Source organism: Rosa chinensis, chromosome 6 (genome assembly GCF_002994745.2).
Source record: "Rosa chinensis cultivar Old Blush chromosome 6, RchiOBHm-V2, whole genome shotgun sequence".
NCBI classification, from domain to species: Eukaryota; Viridiplantae; Streptophyta; class Magnoliopsida; order Rosales; family Rosaceae; genus Rosa; species Rosa chinensis.
Window position 1 is genome coordinate 66810258 of NC_037093.1, and position 16604 is coordinate 66826861.

The window sequence follows — 16604 nt, forward strand, 5'->3', positions numbered from 1 at the left end:
TTACAAAATCAATAATTACTCGCATTAATGGCAAGGATGTGGGCTTGCTACGGGGACGTTATTCTACACACTAACCCAATACATTCCGGCCACGTGTCAAACGCCGTCAGACGAAGCGTCTATCCGAAACAACCATCAAAAAGGAAGACCGCCAATTGTCAAAGAGTCTCCGCTAAGCTCAACTCCGCTAGCGTGATTTCTCCCTTTTCATCTTGCAAGTAAGTCTCCGCTAAGCTCAACTCCTCTAGCGGAACTTCTCCCTTTTCATCTTGCAAGTGAGAGTCTCCGCTAGCGGGACTTCTCCCTCTTCATCTTGCAAGTGAGAGTCTCCGCAAGCGGGACTTCTCCTTTTTCATCTTGCAAGCGCGACAGTCTCCGCTGAGCTAGCGCAACACCACTCACTGGGCTACCACCAAACAGGTCCCCGCGACACTGCTTGCCGCTTACTATCAGCAGAGGGACTTCCGCCAACAACGATTCCCGAGGCAACGCCTCATGTTGACTACGACCGCCACGCGGTGTTACAGTCAGGCTACACGGGGACACGTCAACAGTCTACGAAGGCCCTGATCAGGCACGTTGACCCCCGCCACTCGGGTACCAAAGATTGGGCTCGCTACCCAACACCCTCTACTCAGTGCAGCTCCCCTCAACAAACAATACACCGACCAAACGGAGGCCTATCTTAGCCGGGGAGTGGGGGACTCCCTGGGGGACCTAGCAAGGGCCCACCCGAAAGGATATAAAGCTTTTGCTCAGTAAGTCCATGGTTGACAACACACTGACGATAATTATGCTTTTGCAAGTCTAGCGGAAGTAACGCTTCAAACCACTAGGCAACTCCCCAACCAAGATTACCCTCCTTGACTGGGGACTTGGGGGACTTGTACTTACATGAGCATTTGCCGAGCATAATTAGCTCTAATGAGCCACGCTCATGCTACCGCCAGCGGTACCAACTCCCGCCAGCGGAGTGACCTACGGAAACACATCCAAGCAGGCTACCGCCTAAGCCCCGGCTAACCCCCAGATCACCACCAACGCGCCGCCACGCGCCACGTCAAGATGGCATCAGAAGATCCAGAAGCTGGGAACTGAAGCATATCAGTCCCACATCAAAAACATGGAAGAGATCAGCCTCTTCCCCACCTATAAAAGGTTCTCTCCTCTCTCCTCATTAATTACGCATTTACTACTTACCTACTGTTATTCTGTCAACACAAATACATTGACTAACTTAGGCATCAAAGAAGAGAAGACCTCCCAACGCGATCTCCCTCTGACGCCCTTTGTATTTTACTTGACAGGTAGCGGAAGTACCGATCACAACATAAGTAGCGATCCGCCCATCGGACTAGCGTTAACCAAAGACTTGGGTCATCGCTCAATCTTAAACATCAACAGCATGAATATATTGTGATTTTTACGGTTTTGGACCGTTTGATGATTTGATCCATGAGGATTTGAGCGTTCGATTGACTTGTGATTTTGACATATCAATCGTAGAAGTATTCCAGAGACATTGGGTGGTCTCGGATGTGGTTTCGCCTCAATTGGCGTCACTTTGGGAATATTAGTTCGATTTAGGGTTTCGAACGTTATTCCTTGTGTTCCATTTACTGAATCAAGGTTGTACTTTCCTTAGGTACTTGAAGAGTATGTTCTGTGAGTAGGCTAGTGGTGTGAAGACGCAGTGGGAATTTCGAGGTGAGTAATCTCACTATGTTCATTTACGAATGAAATTACATTTGTCGTTTTGTGAGTTATTGATTTAACTGCAAACTATAGTTGGTATTAGTGGCATTTCTGAGTGAATGACCACGTATTTATATATTTACGTGAAATATATATGTGTGGGTGAGTTCATTCTCGTTTTGTGATGTGACTTTTCGGAAAACAATTATGGTGGGAAATGATATTTCTATTGTTTTGAAAAGTGTTTTGAGGATTAGGGGAGTTGCAGGTTGTGATTTCTCCTTTTGGGTTGGGTAACATTTTCAGGTCCGGTATGACCATTTTAAATTTTTTAATCTGACAACTAGTGGTCTAAGGGTTTGAGAGTCACAGGTTGTGATTTCTCCGTTTGATTTGATTTAACATTTTGAGTCCAGTGCGACTCGTTTGATGTTTTGATCTGAGGGTCAGGTTGGCCTAAGGATCTGGGGTTGTAGGTTGCATCGTCATGGCAATGTTATATCGTAAGGTTGGACCGATTTGTTGTTTTGTCCAGGTTAAACCGAAATGTTTTGTTGTGAGTTGACTTTTATAATCCAGGTTGGATCGATTTATCATATATATTTGAATTGTTAGGTTAACGATTTATATGATTTTGTCACGGTGTGACTTTCATTGTTTTCTTTTAGGAAAAGAATATTGTTTTGGAAAGCATGGTAAGTTTTCCTAGGCCTCGTCAACGGGCCGGGCCTGGCCGGGCCTAATGAGATTTTTAAATAGTGACGGGTCGGGCCGGGCCGGGCTTCATTGTAAATCAACGGATCCAAGCCCGTCCATATAAGGCGGGCCTTGCGGGCTTTTTCGGGCCGGGCCGGGCCGGGTAGCCCACCTTTATTCGGGCCGGGCCGGGCCGGGCTTTTGTATTATGCGAGTTTTATTGTGCAATATTTAGCGTCATCCACAACAACTAATTTTACTCAACCTCATGCAACTAATTGATAAAGTCTTCGGCTAAAATGGATATCCTATATCTTTCTTCTAAAATCTAAATCATCTCACAGGTCATATTGAGGATGCTATTTTTTTCCTTTCAAAGTTTTAAGGGGTTTGGAACCTAGCCGAACTAGGAGGCTCATCCCCACGCCCGTTTTAATGTACTGAAATAAAAATACAGAATACAAAGTGTCCCAATTTACAACTTAGAACGAAAGCAAATTATTAATACAATTTCTTTGAGTTTATCTAATTAGGCATATTCTCTTCCATTCAAACTTGGTATCATTGAGGCTCACTTAGAATCTGCCAGCAGCCCTGCATAGTTGGTACAGCCCTGCAAAAATTTCTTCAAATGAGCCAAATATCTAATCTGCAAGTTTTAGTAAAAGCAAGCAACTCAAAGTTTCAAATGAACCAATTCAAGCTTTAAAACTACCCACTATAGTCTAAATTCAGATGAAGTTTGTATGTAAAAGCATCTAAGAATTGTTAAGGATCCAATTACTATTTTCCACATAAACTGCAAGTCTGCAAACTGCAGCTTACTAACCTTGAAAATTTAAGGCTGCAGATTCGTTGATAACTCATGGGATTCAACTGATCTTGGTACCTACCCATTTAAATAAAGAATTAAAAAACCAGAAAACATGTTTTGGTAAATTGAAAATAAAAAAATAGAAGCAATGAAGTAACCAAAACAATATACCTGTTCATGGGACTCATTTTCAGAATCATTATCAGATTCATTTTCAGCTTCATCTTCACTATTTTCCATCCAATCTGGTCGTCCTTCCCTAATGAGCCTCCTTTCTTCAGCTAGTTGCATTTCACAATGAGCCTCTTGCATCCTTGATTTTGCTAAACTCCAATCCTTCAAGCAAATCAATGCCTCTATTGTATTTGGACTCAAGCTAGCCCTTCTCTCGGACACAATCCTACCTCCTGCACTAAAACATGACTCTGAAGCTACAGTAGAAGCTGAAATTGTTAGTAAATCTCTAGTCATGAGAGAAACCACAGGGTATAATGATTGATTTGATTTCCACCAAGACAAGACACTAAATTGATTATCATCATCAACTTCAATAGTTGGTAAATCATAATACATTTGTAAATCATTAGAACTCGTAGTTGAAGTATGAGAAGATGATACCTTTGCCCTTTTCAAACTTTGCATTGAGAAATTACCAACAATAGGCAATGCTATAGAACCCGGAGATAAACTCGAGGTCGAAGAAGCTAAATTTTCAGATTGCCTAGGTGCTACATTAGACACAATATTCTTCTTATATGTTTCATAAAGAGCATGCAATTCGGTTCTTAACTCTAACAATTTTGTATCAACATCAAGCTGATCCATACCCATGCATTTTAGCCATTCTCCAAGAGCAAATAACTTAAATCTAGGATAAAAAATTGTAGCAAAACAGAAAGCTTTGGGAAATGTATCCCAATACTTATCAAATTTGTCCTTCATTGCAGCCAATGCATCTTTAAAGACAGAAAAATCAGAATATGCCACAAATGCTGCATGGATATCTATCAAGCAATTAATAACACGACATGATGTAGGATAATAGACACCAGAAAATATCTTAGTTGAGGATGCAAAAATCCCCAAAAAGCCATTAACTAGAAATGCAATTGACCAATCTTGTTCCAATGGAACATCTAAATTGCAAGACCTATTTTCATTCACCTTTTGAGCATACCTATTCAATGGCCCCTTATACTTTATAGCTAGGTCTAAAAGTTCATAAGTAGAATTCCATCTATGAGGCACATCATTGTCAATATTTTTTTTTGGCAAATCAAAATCCTTACAACAACGCACCCACAGTTCATGTCTCTTATTAGAAAAATTCATGCTTCGAACAACATTGATTATTTTATCAATAGATGGACCTAAAATATGTAAACCATCTTGCACAATCAAATTCAAAATGTGAGCACAACAACGTACATGAAACAATCTTTTAGGCACTTCCTCAAGCATAAGATAAGTGGGACGAACAAATGCAGCCACATCATTATTTGAAGCATTATCTAAAGAAATGGAAAATATTTTATCATGAATGCGCCAAGACAACAATTCTTCATATATATGATTTGCAAGTGACTCTCCCGTGTGAGGGTACTCAATCATCTTTAAGCATATTATTCTTTTATTTAAAGACCAAGTGTTATCAATAAAATGTGCAGTAAGTGACATGTAACCCATTTTTTGACGCGATGACCAAACATCGGATGTCAAACAAATTTTTCCTTTAAACTTTTCAAAAAAACTCAAAAGCTCTTTTTTGCCCTTAGTAAATTTCTTCATCACATCTCTTTTACATGTTGAGGCTGAAATTCCTACATATTGAGGACAAAATCCTCGACGAATCATTCCTTTAAAATCATGTTTTTCAACAAAAGTAAAAGGCAGTTCAGCTCTAATAACATAATCAACAAGTTCTCTACGTGCAACATTCTTAACGTAAGCAAAACTATTGATATTTCCAGAACTATCTACACCTAATCTTTTCTGCCCTTTTTCATGAATTTGTAAATGCCTTCTTAAATGACTAGTACCAGCACTCGCACCACCTCTAAGCAATGTCTTACAAACCCCACATTTATTTTTTGGTACCATAGTTCCATGATCATTTACTTGAACCCTTTCAAAAAACTCCCAAACATTACTAGTGAATCTAGTTTTCTTAGAAGATGCATAAATAGATGAAGCTCCAGCTTCTGTCAAGTTATCAGCATTTATATCATCCATTTCTAGCGGGAAAGAAACAAGGTTAAGATATTACTTGAAATTTTTGAATGAGCAAGCTAAAACTTATTCGCAGAGATGCTACTGTCCATTCCTTTGTTTGCTCTTACTCATCCTGCAATGTAAGAGATCACAATGAAAACAAGATAATAAAAAAACTATGTACATAGTACAGGATATCTATGTATATATACAATCAAACAGAGTAAAAACAAATTGAACAATCAAATTCTTTATTCATAAGTGCATCACTATTAGTATCGATTACCGAAAGTGGCAACTGACAATATTAGACAATATCAGAATCTAATCAACGGACAAAAAGATACATATCAAGGAAACAGAAGAATAAAAGATCCAACTACTGGTTTTGAACTTTATCATCTTAACACCTCAGAAAACAAAGTTTTGATTTTTCAATCATAAGAGAAAGATTTCATATCATGTTGGACCCGTTAACTCTAAGATAAGCCAGTAATAACAAGATTTCAGATCAAGTTCATGTCTCTTATTTTTTTGTGGTATACATCAGACCCAGCTGCATCAAGAACTGGTAACTTCACACATATAAGTTAACTTCACTCTTAACTTAACAACACAAAACCAAAACCACTTCAAAGAATCATGTGAAAATGAAACTGAAACTGTAAATGAAAATGAGACTGAAAATGAAACAAAACAAAACAGAAACTGAAAATGAAACAAAACAAAACAGAAACTGAAGATGAAACTCAAACTCAAACTCAAAACAAAACAGATCGCTCCGTTTCAGTACCTGCTCGATCAAATATTTGCTCTCAGATTATCCCCTCCTGCAGCCCGTGAGATGAGGAAGAGGAAGAGAGTAGCTCGTCGTGACCGGCTTTGCTACAGAAGATCCAACTTGCCGTGAAGCCGCCGTGTCCAACTCGCCGGATCAGATCCCGTTCACTGTCCTGAGTCGTGGCTGAGAAAGTGAGTCGATGGATCAGAGGAGGCTGAGGAGCTATGGAGGAACAAAGTCGTCGAGAGACGAGAGGAGGCTGAGGAGCTATGGAGGAACAAAGTCGTCGAGAGACGAGAGGAGGCTGAGGAGCTATGGAGGAACAGATTCGTCGAGAGACGAGAGGAGGCTAAGGCTGAGGCTGAGACGGGAAAGTGATAGATTTAGATCTGAGTGAGGCTGAGACGAGAGGAGGCTGAGGCTGAGGCTTGAGAAACAAAGAAAGTGATAGATTTAGATCTGAGATTCTGAGTGAGGCTGAGGCTTTAGGTTTAGGACTTAACTTTAGGTCATTTAGGCCGTCTCACACTCTCACACTCACAGCTGGTATCCAACGGTAGGATGAGAAAACGGACGGATCCAACGGTAGGATTAGAAAACCAACGGATAGTTTTCTAAAAACATATATATAATTTTACATAATTTAAATATAAATATATATTTATATATCATACACTTCAAAGATCAACCCATATCAATTCAAAGAAAATGTAAAAACCGACCGTTGGATGAGTTTATTACAATAAATTATGAGTGTGGTAAAAAATTTAGTCAATTTCACCATATTTTCAAATCCGATCGAATTGGTAAACCGTAGTCACTTATATGTTTTATTGGTTGACCGATGGCGTGGCAACCGCGATACGTGCTTATTTTTTCACATCACGTTTGTATATATTCAATCGATGGATATGCGTGGACATGAGATAAAAAAAAATTAATTTTAATTTCAAACACATTAGACTATACCAATTTTATTCCTAAAGTTATATGACTTATACATTGCATTTAAATTGTTTAAGTTCATTCTAAAGCAACCATGAAGTGGAAAATGAATTCAGACAAACCAACCGCTCGATGGAGAGATTGTAATGTTTTATGGTGGTTGTAGAAAATCCAGCCAATTTGGTTCTCATTTCGAATTCGATCAACTAGGTCAAACGTAGTTACTCTTATAAACCTATATTTATATATCAAACACTCCAAAGAGCAACCCCTATCAATTCAAAGAAAATGGAAAAACCGACCGTTGGATGAGTTTATTACAATAAATTATGAGTGTGGTAAAAAATTTAGCCAATTTCACCATATTTTCGAATCCGATCAGATTGGTAAACCGTAGTCACTTATATGTTTTATTGGTTGACCGATGGCGTGACAACAGCAAAACGTGCTTATTTTTTCACATCACATTTGTATATATTCCATCGATGGATGTGCGTGGACATAAGATAAAAAAAATTAATTTTAATTACAAACACATTAGACTATACCAATTTTATTCCTAAAGTTGTATGACTTACACATTGCATTTAAATTGTTTAAGTTCATTCTAAAGCAACCATGGAGTGGAAAATGAATTCAGACAAACCAACCACTCGATGGAGAGATTGTAATGTTTTATGGTGGTTGTAGAAAATCCAGTCAATTTGGTTCTCGTTTCGAATTCGATCAACTAGGTCAAACGTAGTTACTCTTATAAACCTATATTTATATATCAAACACTCCAAAGAGCAACCCCTATCAATTCAAAGAAAATGGAAAAACCGACCGTTAGATTAGTTTATTACAATAAATTATGAGTGTGATAAAAAATTTAGCCAATTTCACCATATTTTCGAATCCGATCGGATTGGTCAACCGATATTTAGAATATATATATGCACATATTTTATATAGAAGTATAATAGTATAAGAACTTCCACACACACACACACACACACACACATATATATATATATATATATATATATATCTCTCTATATACAGTTATACACACACACACACACATATATATCTCTATATATATATATATAAACACACACACACACACATATATGATATATTGATATATATATATATCTCTCTCTCTCTCTCTCTCTCTCTCTCTCTCTCTCTCTCTCTCTCTCTCTATATATATATATATATATATATATATATATATATATAAACACACACACACACACACACATATATATCTCTATATATATATATAAACACACACACACACACACACATATATATCTCTATATATATATATAAACACACACACACATATATGATATATTGATATATATATATATAGATATCTATATATATATATATATATATCTATATAAACACACACACAAATATTAAATATATATCTATATGTGTCTATATATTATATATATATATATATATTTATAAACACACACACATATATAGATATATCTATATATATATAACACACACACACACATATATAGATATATCTATATATATATATATATATATAATATTTTGCGGGCTTTTATGGGCCGGGCCTAGCGAGCTTTTAAGGGCCGGGCCGGGTTTTTGCGTGCTTTTTTTTAGGGGCCTCAATCGGCCCACCAAGGCGAGCTTTTGTGGGTTTTTTGACGGGCCGGGCCCAGCCAAAAACTCTGCGGGCCGGCGGGCCTCCATCGGCCCACTTGATCCGCGGGCTTTTTGATGAGGCCTAAGTTTTCCTTATTCTCGAGTTGAAGGGTTTTCCTCGTTTTTGGAGTGAGTTGTGTGTTTTGAGTTACTCATACTGGTTTGCAAAAGCTTACCGGGTTTGTTGTGTGACAACCCGGTGCACCATTCAAACGATGTAGGGGTTAATCCTGCAGGTCAGGAAAATTATGGCTGAATTTGAGGTAGCATGCTAGCAGTTTTACAGCAGGAAGTCAATTTTGTGACTTTACCGTTATTATGACTTCCGTTTGTAGTGAGTTCTGAGGAGCATTTACGTTTTATTTTGTTGTTGACAATTTAATTCGTAAGCTTGTGTAATATATAACTCTGTGGAGAGCGAGTGTATATTAACTTTGAGGGTTTAGGGAATCAGTATGTACTTGGTTTAAAGGGAAAAAGTTTCCAGGTATTTTGTATTGATGGCTGAACGATCACGCATGTATAATTAAGGGATTATATATCGATTTTTATTTGTGTTAAAAATCAGGGGCATGACAATACTTTTATCCGTAATCATTCTAATTTCTTTATGTGTTAGTAAACGCAGAAATAAATTTATCCCGTAATCATTCCCTCCCATTCCAAGTTAGTAAACATGCACTTAGTTTGCTAATAGAGATTAAGAGTAAGTATGAATCCAAAGAACAAAACAAAAAAGTCAGTGCTTTTGGTTTAATTGGAATTATGTTAGAACAAAATCAGAAGATTGGGTGTAGAAAACATGTTCTTAATTTAAGAACATGGAAAGGTGAACAACCTAGAAGATTGGGGAGAGATCATCAAGTTGGAACTATCATGTTGGACACCTTGAAAACCCAAACGAAAATCGAAAAATGAAGAAAATAATCTAGATATCAAATAATGAGATCATCAATTTCATCCGATTTAACCCAGAAAACTAAGTAATACTTTGCTAAATCTAATTTTGCAGCAGATTATATCGTACATATGAGGCCATTTTGATCATTTTCATGTGAAACGTCTTATTTACCAACCATTTTAATAGAGGTTAGACAAAATTTTAACAAAAATACCTACTTGAAGTGTTTTTGTGAATACAGGTACCTATTTGATCGATTTTTAAGTTTAGGTACCATTTAGTAGACCTTACCCATGATAAGAACCCAAATACCATTGTGATTTATAGTATGGAGTCTTTGACGAAGAATGCTTGGGTATACCCTCACAATCTCACAGCCCTTTTACTACAAACTGAATCCCAGTGTTATTATTTTTTTTTTTTTGAGAAGGAATCCCAGCGTTATTGGGCTTTCGAGCTTTTCAAAAGAATTGTCCAGGTGTCCTTTCATCTCAGCAAGTTAGGCTCATGTCGGTCGACAGTTCGACACAATATCCTACTCGTTCTAAATAATTAGAACAAAGATACATACGTGTCAGCACCACAGACAATCTAAGCTTGAACCAAGCAGAATCAAACACCTCATACGAAACGTGTCCTTAACCAATTGGTAGATCCTTCCTGATGAGCTAGGTCGACCTCCACCACGAAGTAGACTATATAACATCTATGACTTTCTGCACAATGGCAACCAAAGCTTTGCATTATTCATCTGTGTTCATATTTCAAATCTGCAGCATGAATCCTTCAAAAGTACAGAGTTTATCTACTCAGTCTTTTCCTTGGTTCTTGTTTTATATATAAATGTTTGAGATGGTTTTGATTTTGTTGGTGTATTTTTTGGCAGGGAACTGAAGGTGTAAACGAGCAAGGTGGAGTGGAGACCAAGGTGGAGACAGTGGATTTCCGATCACCGGCTGGAGAAGACAAAGAACCCGTAAAGGAGAAGGTGGAAATACTTCATGAGATCAACGATGGAGGAGCAAATTCTGGAAATACCGGGGCTACCGGCTTTGTGGGTAAAGCAGCTATTGCAGTTGCAGATACCTTTCAGTCAGCCAAGGATGCTGTTTCTGGAAAACCCAAGGATGCTGTTGCTGAAAATAAGACCACGAAATGAATCTACAAGTAGGAAGAGCCAGTTAACTAGCATTTGAACAGATGCTTTAATTTGCTCGATGGGTATATGAGTTGGTTGTATCAAAAACATTCAAAATCAAAATAATCAGAGGGCCAGGAAAAACCAAGAAATTGCTTAAATATGTTCTGTCAGGTTTACCTTTATTGCTTGTGTTATAATCTGAAGACTGCAAGGAAATAATATCCTAGTTATTCTAATGTCCATATATATAGCAGCAGAAATATTAATCCGGGGCTGTCTTTGTAAATTAGACGGATCATGGATGGCATATGTTTCAGCAAACAGAGAGCTCAAATTATTGCACGCTACTGTCTATTTCTCAAGAAATCAAAAGATGAATATGAAAAGAAGGCAAAAAATTAATGTCCAAGATGTGGCCTGCTAACACCGTCAAAATCAATCCTAATTAAGCTGTCGAACCCATGCCTCAAATATCTTTCATCTTACAATCTGCATAAGCCCGGCCCAGCCTAACCATTATTTTTCCAACAATAATTTTTGACTCACTTTCTCTAGTTGAGTGTTTTCCAACCATAGCTTTGACACGAAGACTAAGCTTAGGGGGACGTGTAAAGCGGCGGCGGTGAGATCCGATCGCTTCCAGCACCGGCGGTGAGATAGAACTGGTTCTCGGTGGGATCGGCAGCGATGTTTCAGGGTGAGGTAAGTGGTTGGGCGCGTCGGTGGATCCAGGTCTTGCTATCTCGATCGAATTATTTCTCTGATCTGGGCTTCCGGGTCGAATTGGTTTCGGACTGCAGCGGATTGAGTGAAGAGGAGTTTCTTATGCTCATGTTGGTCCAGTGAGACAGGCAACCGGAGTTGACCGCGATGGTGACTAGTTGGTATCGGCAGCCAGCAAGGGCTGCCAGTCAGCTTGCTTGGTTTTGGGGCTGGGTCTTGCGGACTCATTTCCATATGGGCCTGTTGGAGTTGGTTTGATTCTATGCCACCCTCATCCATTACTTAATGCCTTGAGTTGGCCTGGCCCAAGAGTTTCACCTACTTTGGTAGAGTATGGCCTTTTTATGGTCTTTAAATGACCAATTTAATTCAGATCATGATTCTGATAGAATTGGTAATATAAAATTGGTGTATTTCAAGCGGCTTATGGATGAGGAATCTGCTCCTATTTGTTTGCTGAGATTATGTTAAATACCACAATTGCGTGTTCGGCGGATGGAGGGCTAAAAGATAATTTTTTCCTCAAAAGACACTAAGCTGTTTAGGGTTTAGGGATTTTAGTTATCTCAACAGAGGGTGCCCAGATTTTAGCGGTGGATTTTTGTTATCTTAACAGAGGGTGCCCAGATTACCTCGATACTCACTCCCTCTTCGGTTACTCGGTTTCTATTGGGCGTTCTTGTGCCCAGCGTGTGTCACAATCGGTGGTGAAGGCGGTACGATCTAATGCTGCGGCGGCGAATTGACGTCAAGCAACAACTTGATTACTGCGGCAGGAAGACTATGCGGCTGATGAAGATGTGGTGGTTGTTAGAAAGTTTAGGGTTTCTTTCTTTTACCTTTGGGCTTCTGACTTGTAATTTGGCCACACCCATTATGAGTTGTATTTTGTTTATGCTGGGCCTAAGTGCCTCTATTGCTGGGCCTATGTGCCTCTTGTTGCTGGGGCCTATGTGCCTCTTGATGCTGGGGTCTTTTATACCTCTTGTATTTGGATGTGCCAGTTGGACCATCTAATTCATTTTTTTCACCGACCCAAAAAAAAAAAAAAACACTGAGTTGTTTTTTGTTTATGGGTTTGCTTGAAAAAGCGGGCTCAAATTGTCTTGTAATGAGTTTGCAGTGATTAGATAGGAACTTGGTTGTTACCCCGCTATTCTTTCTGTCTTTAAGTGTATGTAGACTCTGGCATTTTAGCTGGTCATCTAAGACAATGAATCTTTGTTTTTAAAAAATAAAAATAAAAACAAAAACATAGCTTTGACACGTTGAAAATGCTAAGCAAACCCAACGGACCAAATTAATGCCTTCATTTCAAATTATGGGTTCACAGAATCCATCCGGAGAGGTGTCTTATCTTTAATTAGTAGTCAAAACATTTAATTTCTTCCCAACTAATTTTCATGTCCTTCCGTGGCTATATTATCTTTTTTTTTTAGAGAAAGATAGAAAATCCATTCAATCAATCGAAAGCCAACATGGGGGGGGGGGGGGGAGACATAGACCGAAACCCCAAGAAACCGCGGTTACAGATACCATCAGGCCAATGGGCCCAACCTCTAACCACAATACACCTCCTACCAAGGCTACTTTGAACCGATAATCCCGAAAGTCCCAGTAGTACCTCGTAGTCGACAGCTAAATGACAGCGTCCTCTTCAACGCCGTGTCTAAAAGGTACCAAACCACGTGTAAAGGATCACTTGTCAGTAGATTGACCACTACAGTAAACCAAATTTGAACCAAATCGTCCTCAGGAAGGACACCATTGACATGGCATAACACATAGACCTAATCCTAGCTCCAAAGAGTAGGAACACAACCCTAACTCAAGTGAGTAGGGACTTATTAACCCTAACCAAAACCCTAACTGAAAAAACAAAACCATAACATAAACCAATAGGAAAACATTGCAACCCACAATCCGCCACCAAGCTACAGTCACCGGACCAATAACGGCCGCCGTCGCTGGATTGGTGTTGGCATTGTCGCTCCACCCCGCTGCAGATCTGAACTGTGGAGGGCCCCAAGCGTCAAAACCCCGCCAATAGGACAAAGCGGCCTGAAAAAACCTCTTCCAAGAACCCACCTGCTCTGCCGCCTCCCATTGGCCCCTAACACAACAAACTAGACCCAACAAAGACGCAAACCAACTCCGCCTTCCCTCCCAGCGCCGGATGCTTCTATTCCGGACAAAGGTCTGCACAACTAGATCCAGTCGAATCCGCTCCTCACCCTCGCCCAGATCGAAACCACCATTAGCTAATCCGTCCACCTCAAACAAAGCAGAGGAATGTCGCCTGCAAGGCTTTTGCCTCCACCACCTCGAAGACACCAAATACCCATCCGACAACAGCCTCCATGCACTGGCGAGACCAGAGGCCCACACCAGCGCCGGGGCGGTGCCGGACAAGACCGCCCAACCAGCACAGAGACAACCCAAAGTTTCAGAGGCAAAACCTAGGACCTGCGATATTCCTGGTCTCCAAAACCCCTTCGTGTCATAATATCCCGTGGCTATAGTATCAAACAATCACTACTTGACAAATAACTTTGCATATATTTCGTCTGCATGATAAGGTGGTTCAAAATTTCAAAAGGAATAGAGGTGGTGTTGGAACTTGTGTGAACAATATTTTTATGGTTGCCCTACACAATATTTTTCTGGTTCCCTACCTCAGAATTTAACATTATAAAAAAAATTTGAAATATTTTAACATAGGCGTTAGCAGAGAAATGAAAAAGCCGATAAAGGCAAGGAGGTGGGATATCTGCTCAAACAAAAATCCAAGTAAAATGAAAATGCTTTGAGACTTTATTAGCACCATCATAATGTACATGCCAGTTAAAACTAAAGATTACACCTAATGAAGGCATGCATTCCTAGTTTTGGCCTCCAACTAGACACAAGCAGGAATTGCAGTATCCAGCACCACCAATAGTCACAAACACAAAGCAAATCCAGAGACCGCTTCCTTTTTCAACAACAAAAAAAAAGAAGGGGAAACTCCTACTGGTCCCAAATCCCAACCTCCATGAACCCATCCTCTGTTGCACTCCCCCTGAACATTCCGCAGCAGTTAAACCCACAAGCCACTTCTCCTTTGTTGGACACAGCAATGAGTCCGGCCTTTCCTTCATCGAGCCTGTTCTTGATCACAAAGTCCACAGCGTCCTGAAGGCCTAAGCCCTTGTACTCCATCACAGCAGCAACTTCACGCGCCAGTGTCCCGCGTATGATGGCCTCTCCCTCTCCTGTGCAAGAGACCCCACAGAGGTCACACGCGTAGGTACCAGCCCCGATGAGTGGCGAGTCCCCAATGCGACCTGTCATTTTGTTCATGAGCCCACCGGTAGAGGTGGCAGCTGCGCAGCGGCCCTGGCTGTCCACGACCACACATCCGACCGTCTCGGGTGCGTACACGCTTATGGGCAGCCCGTTCATCTGTATCGGGCTGTCCACACCAGCAGCGCAAGTCTCCATCCCAAGTGGAATTCTGTAATCAAACTGACGGTAACAAAGGAAAAAGTAACAGAATTGTTAATAGTAGTTTTTAGTATTCTTGGACCTACATAGGAATTGTCAAAGTGAAAGATTCGTACCAAGATGGTGTTGGCTTCCTTGGCCAACTTGAGCATCCCCACATTCTCCTCCGTGATAAAATAGTCATTGTCCACCAGCTCAACGCCCTGAAATATGACACGCACCAATTCCTATTAAGATTCAACACAAAGATTCCTCTACCAAACAAATATAAATTAAAGGCTTTTATTTATAAATTTCTGGCAGCAGGGGATTATGTAAAATATTAATAGATACTGAACAGTGGAACCACTGTTACAAGAATCGTAGATTCATATTGATTCATACACCTGGTGAAAAAGACACATATTTCAGTTGATATTGACGGCGAAAACAAAAGGGTGAACCGACCTGTTGCCTGGCGAAGCTTTCTGCGCCGGAGAAGGCAAGGTAGGAATGCGGGGACTTATCCATGACGAGTCGGGCAAGCGAGATCGGGTTCTTGACGGTGCTCAACCCCGATACAGCGCCGCATCGTCTTTTGGGTCCATCCATGATGCTGGCTTCCATCTCAACCCTGCCATTTTCATTCAGGGCGGATCCACGGCCGGAATTGAAAAACGGATCCGTTTCCAATTCCTTAACCTGTTTACGAACAAAACAAAACAAAAAATTATCAATATTATTTTCTTCCGTAACAGTTTAGGTTTAAGACAGAAAAACCAAATCAAACTTGATTAATTCAGGTCAGAGTATAACGCAAATGACGGAAACAGAAAAAAAAAAAAAAAGGGTGGTTTCCATTCCTTGAGGAACAGTTTCATTTTGTTCCGGCGGCTTGTAGAGGTTTACCGAGAATATTAAAAGCAGAATGTACAAGAAAAACAGAGAAGGAGGGAAGGGGGACGTACAACAAGTTCAACAACATCAATGGCGGGAAGATCAGAACGGAGAGCAGAGATTCCGAGATTGAGGCAGCGAGTGAGGAGCTGTTTGGCTTGTTCTTGGCGCTCGAGAGGGAGATTTGGGTCGACACCAGCGCCACCGTGCACAGCAATAGCCCAACCGCCCATCTCTCACTCTGCCCCGCACTCTAGGGCCTTCTGGATTTGCTGTGGGTTTTTGTGTGTTACCTCTGGCTCTCTATTCTCTAAGGTGGTGCGTGTCTGCTAGAATGAAGGATGTTGGTGCGTTATATAGGCGCTGGCGGATTCCAAATGGCTATGAATTGGACCTAATAACCAAAAAATAATACGTATGGAAATTAAAAATAAAATAACAATACGAGTTAATTGGGATTCTCTGTTTGGCCCCCCAAAAATAAAATTAGGATTCTCTGTATGTGGCACTCTTGTAATTGTGCCCCACTTGTTCCGGGAGGTTTCTAGGTCACGCCTTGTTCAGATGCGTCCTTTCGTGTGTAAATGTTTAGACATTGGATTTTACGGATTTAGCCCCACCTCGGTTGTCTTCACCTTTCTCTCACTAATACCAGTTAATGTCT

The 16604-nt window shown here is 40.1% G+C and overlaps 2 protein-coding genes across 2 annotated transcripts; one reads left to right on the top strand and one right to left on the bottom strand.

The window, feature by feature from the left end:
* Positions 1 to 10349: 10349 nt before the first annotated feature.
* On the top strand, positions 10350 to 11123 carry LOC112169782. The gene is made up of 2 exons (XM_024306842.2): positions 10350 to 10506; positions 10601 to 11123. The coding sequence occupies exons 1-2, from the start codon at positions 10423 to 10425 to the stop codon at positions 10871 to 10873; spliced, it is 357 nt and encodes a 118-aa protein (XP_024162610.1). The 5' UTR covers positions 10350 to 10422; the 3' UTR covers positions 10874 to 11123.
* A 3240-nt stretch (positions 11124 to 14363) lies between these two features.
* LOC112169781 (probable isoaspartyl peptidase/L-asparaginase 2) lies at positions 14364 to 16275 on the bottom strand. Its single transcript, XM_024306841.2, has 4 exons — positions 16012 to 16275; positions 15512 to 15745; positions 15181 to 15267; positions 14364 to 15085 (listed from the first exon to the last, which is right to left on the bottom strand). The coding sequence occupies exons 1-4, from the start codon at positions 16171 to 16173 to the stop codon at positions 14588 to 14590; spliced, it is 981 nt and encodes a 326-aa protein (XP_024162609.1). The 5' UTR covers positions 16174 to 16275; the 3' UTR covers positions 14364 to 14587.
* Positions 16276 to 16604: the final 329 nt, after the last annotated feature.

Coding starts and splice junctions, on each gene's coding strand:
- LOC112169782 (XM_024306842.2), top strand. CDS start 10,423: ATGACTTTCTGCACAATGGCAACCAAAGCTTTGCATTATTCATCTGTG. Junction 10,507..10,600: donor GCAGCATGAATCCTTCAAAA/GTACAGAGTTTA, acceptor ATTTTTTGGCAG/GGAACTGAAGGTGTAAACGA.
- LOC112169781 (XM_024306841.2), bottom strand. CDS start 16,173: ATGGGCGGTTGGGCTATTGCTGTGCACGGTGGCGCTGGTGTCGACCCA. Junction 15,746..16,011: donor TTGATGTTGTTGAACTTGTT/GTACGTCCCCCT, acceptor GTTCGTAAACAG/GTTAAGGAATTGGAAACGGA. Junction 15,086..15,180: donor AGGAAGCCAACACCATCTTG/GTACGAATCTTT, acceptor TGTTACCGTCAG/TTTGATTACAGAATTCCACT.